The sequence below is a fragment of the Trifolium pratense genome, linkage group LG5 (assembly GCF_020283565.1).
Source record: "Trifolium pratense cultivar HEN17-A07 linkage group LG5, ARS_RC_1.1, whole genome shotgun sequence".
NCBI lineage: Eukaryota > Viridiplantae > Streptophyta > Magnoliopsida > Fabales > Fabaceae > Trifolium > Trifolium pratense.
Genome location: NC_060063.1, coordinates 11145301 through 11148678, shown reverse-complemented (window position 1 = coordinate 11148678; position 3378 = coordinate 11145301). Strand labels below are relative to the sequence as shown.

General features: G+C 41.1%; 1 protein-coding gene across 1 annotated transcript; it reads left to right on the top strand.

Moving 5' to 3' along the window:
* Positions 1-335: 335 nt before the first annotated feature.
* LOC123886039 lies at positions 336-2519 on the top strand. Its single transcript, XM_045935376.1, has 3 exons — positions 336-1512; positions 1600-1922; positions 1986-2519. Exons 1-3 carry the CDS (start codon positions 336-338, stop codon positions 2517-2519), a joined length of 2034 nt encoding a protein of 677 aa, XP_045791332.1.
* The last annotated feature ends 859 nt before the right edge of the window (positions 2520-3378 follow it).

Below are 3378 nucleotides of genomic sequence, written 5' to 3'. Positions count from 1 at the left end.
TAGCTGATATTTTTACCAAAGCTTTAGATGCAAATCAGTTTGAAAGGCTTAGGGGCAAATTAGGAATTTGCCTATATGAGGAATTATAGCAGTTAAGGCATTATGTGCGCGCAACCGTTTTGCTCTCCAAATTTCATCAATTGGCGCACGTAAATCAAGGGAAGACAAAAAATACTTTCCATAACTGCTCTACTACACGCTATCAACTCTCATATCTTCATTATTTCGCTCAAAATCTCTTAACTTCCTCTGACCTTTCTGCTGCGATCCGCAAACACAAACCATCATCTCAAATCATCAAAAACTTCAAAAACTCCAACAAATTCTTTGAGAAAATGTCTCAATCTTCCGGTTCCGCTCAGATCAAAAACAAAATTGCTGATACTGTGAAAACAAGATCAAAGTCTAAGAAGGAAGGAACAACTGTTGTGGTAGATGCGATGCCTTTATCAAGTATTCCTGCAACTACTTCTAAAAAGAAGAAATCTGCAAAATCGTCTAAGAAAGTAAGTGAATCGTCTCCCTCTATTAAGTCTGATTCTATTAAGCCTAAGAAGAAGAAACCCCAATCTCCTGTAAAAAGGGGTTTAAGCATGTCTGATCTGTACTTAAGTAAGAACTTGTCTGAAACGGCGAATGTGGAATCGCATGATGTTGCCTCCGGCAAAAATGCGAATGTTGAATCGTCTGTTAAGTCTGTGTCTGAAAAGGTGAATCAAGAAAACCCTACTGTAGAGGAAAACCCTAGTTTTGTTGAAACCCTAGGAAAAACTCAAAATATTGCTGAGAATGTTGGTGTGAACAATAATCCGAGTGTTCCTGAGAATATGACAGTTCTCACGAATGTCATAACTGATGTTACTGAAAAATCTCAAGAAAAGGCTGTTGTAACCGATGCTCCAACCGGTGTTGAACCATCCTCTATACCAACTGATGCTGAGAAGGATGTTGAAGCATCCAAAGGAGGATCTAGCCCACATGCTAACACTGCCACTGGGTCGTTTGGTAGTGGATCTAATACTGAAGCTTCCACTGAAGAGGAAGTAAACAAAGAAAGTACCCCTGAGGATGTGGCTGATTCTGAGCCAGAGAATGAAGCTGGTGAGGAATCTGAGAAAACCACAAATGAAGAACAGGACATAGTGGATGTTGATGAAGTCCCCTCTGAAGAAGATCTGCAACCTCCACCTACTCAGAAAGGAATTGGGAGAAGACTGAGAAGCAGGACCACTACACCTGCACCTGCTGTTACCACTACCCCTGTTGTCACCAAGAACTCAAAGGACACTACTCTGAAGCCTGTCAAGTATGGTCCTAAGAAAGGATGGAGCAAGCCTATACCTCCTCCTGAAAAGAATAAGGGTGTGCTGAAAAGGAAGAGTGCACCATCAAGTGACTCTGAATTTGAAGCTGAAAAGGATGCCTCAAGCATCAAGCCTCCTGCTAAGAAGGCTATGTCTGCTAAGAAGGCCATGCCTCAATTTGTTGCTCCTGACATTGAAGACTTTCCTTGTGACAATGTTTCATTTCATCTTCCATCTTATGCTCAACGATGGGGAATCATATGCAAAAGAAGATTGGCTCTGGAAAGGGAACTAGGCAAAGATATTCTGGAATGTGAAGAGATTGTAAGTTTGATCAATGATGCTGGATTGATCAAAACTGTGTGGGGCTTAGGCTCCTGCTATGAAAAGCTGGTTAGGGAGTTTGTTGTCAACATTCCTATAGGTTGTGACAATCCCTTGGATAAGGAGTTTCAGAAAGTCTTTGTTCGAGGAAAATGTGTTACTTTCTCCCCAAGTGTGATAAACAGGTTCCTGGGTAACTCTGATGAGCCACACCCTGATATAGATGTGTCTGATAATGTGGTCTGCAGAACCATCACAGCTGATAAAGTGAAAACCTGGCCCAAGAAGAAGAAGGTACCAGCTGTCAAGCTAACCCAAAAGTATGCCATCTTGAATCGCATTGCTTCTGTCAACTAGGTCCCTACTACACATGCATCCGACATTGCAACAAATCTGGGTAAGCTCATTTATATGATTGGTACTGGTACTAAGTTTAATGCTGGTCTATATATTTTCAATCAAGTTGTGCAGCATGCCAAGACCTCTGTCACCAAGCAACCCATTGCATTTCCAACCCTAATCTGTGACATCATCTTGTCCCAACATCCGAATATAAGGCATGAGGATGAGTCTGCTAAGAAAAGGGCAACTCCTCTGGCCATTCATCAGAAGCTGTACAGTAAACAGCATGCGCCAGATATTGTTGGACCATCCAATGCTGCTGCTGACACTCCTATGACAAGGAAGGAGATGATTGCTATGCTGGAAGCTAACTGTAAGGAGCTAGATGAAAAGAAGTTGCAGTTTGAAAGGATGATACATGCTCTCAGGGTTGAAGAGGCTGCAGCTCAAGCAGCTGATGCAGATGATGATGGCTCTAGTGGTGAAGAAGAAGCTGACACAGATGTTGAAGGAGAAGAAAATGATTCATCTCCAAGTGCTTCTGTGTAACTTTGATGTTTCCTTGTTTGGACTTTTGTTGTTTTGCATGTCTGTGGGCTGAGCCCTGATTTTAGCACCTAGTGTGCATGGTTTGTAATATTTTGTCTGCACTTTATGTTCTGCTACTATCTGCACTGCTCTTGGATACTATTTTATGCAGTTCCCATTTTGTCTATTTTGTGGCTAAAAAGGGGGAGTAGTTATTCAGCTTCAATAGATGTGCCACCAGATGCTGGATCATCTGAATAATCCCTATGCATGAATTAAGGGGGAGTAAGATGAACTTGGTACTCGACTCTACCTTTGAGGGGGAGCAATATTTAGCACACAATGTGCTACTTCATGTTGAAGCATCTTCTGTTCCTGAGAATTTATTTTTCTCAGCTTTAAATAGATGTGCCACCAGATGCTGGATCATCTGAATAATCCCTATGCATGAATTAAGGGGGAGTAAGATGAACTTGGTACTCGACTCTACCTTTGAGGGGGAGCAATATTTAGCACACAATGTGCTACTTCATGTTGAAGCATCTTCTGTTCCTGAGAATTTATTTTTCTCAGCTTTGAGGGAATTTATTTTTCCCCAGTGTTTCTTTTATGAGAATCTTATACTCTCTACTGGCAAATTCCTGTGAGGCGAGTTGTGTTCACTATTCCGCTGTTGCATGCCTCTGAAGTTCTAAATTGATACATATTAAATATGCTATTTTTATATGAGGGGTTATTAAAACAAGCATGTTAAACTATTCTACTTTACTTCATGACTGTGTGCCTACGTTGAGTTGAAGAAAAGGTAGTTTGTGTATCTCTCTAGAACGGTTGAAATAATCTTAGGATGTTTTAGCCAAAAATTGCCAAAGGGGGAGAT

Excerpts from the sequence above, each read along its gene's own strand:
- LOC123886039 (XM_045935376.1), top strand. The coding sequence starts at position 336 with ATGTCTCAATCTTCCGGTTCCGCTCAGATCAAAAACAAAATTGCTGAT. Across the intron at positions 1,513-1,599 it reads TGACATTGAAGACTTTCCTT|GCAAAGATATTCTGGAATGT; the intron begins GTGACAATGTTT and ends AAAGGGAACTAG. Across the intron at positions 1,923-1,985 it reads CCTGGCCCAAGAAGAAGAAG|GTCCCTACTACACATGCATC; the intron begins GTACCAGCTGTC and ends TCTGTCAACTAG.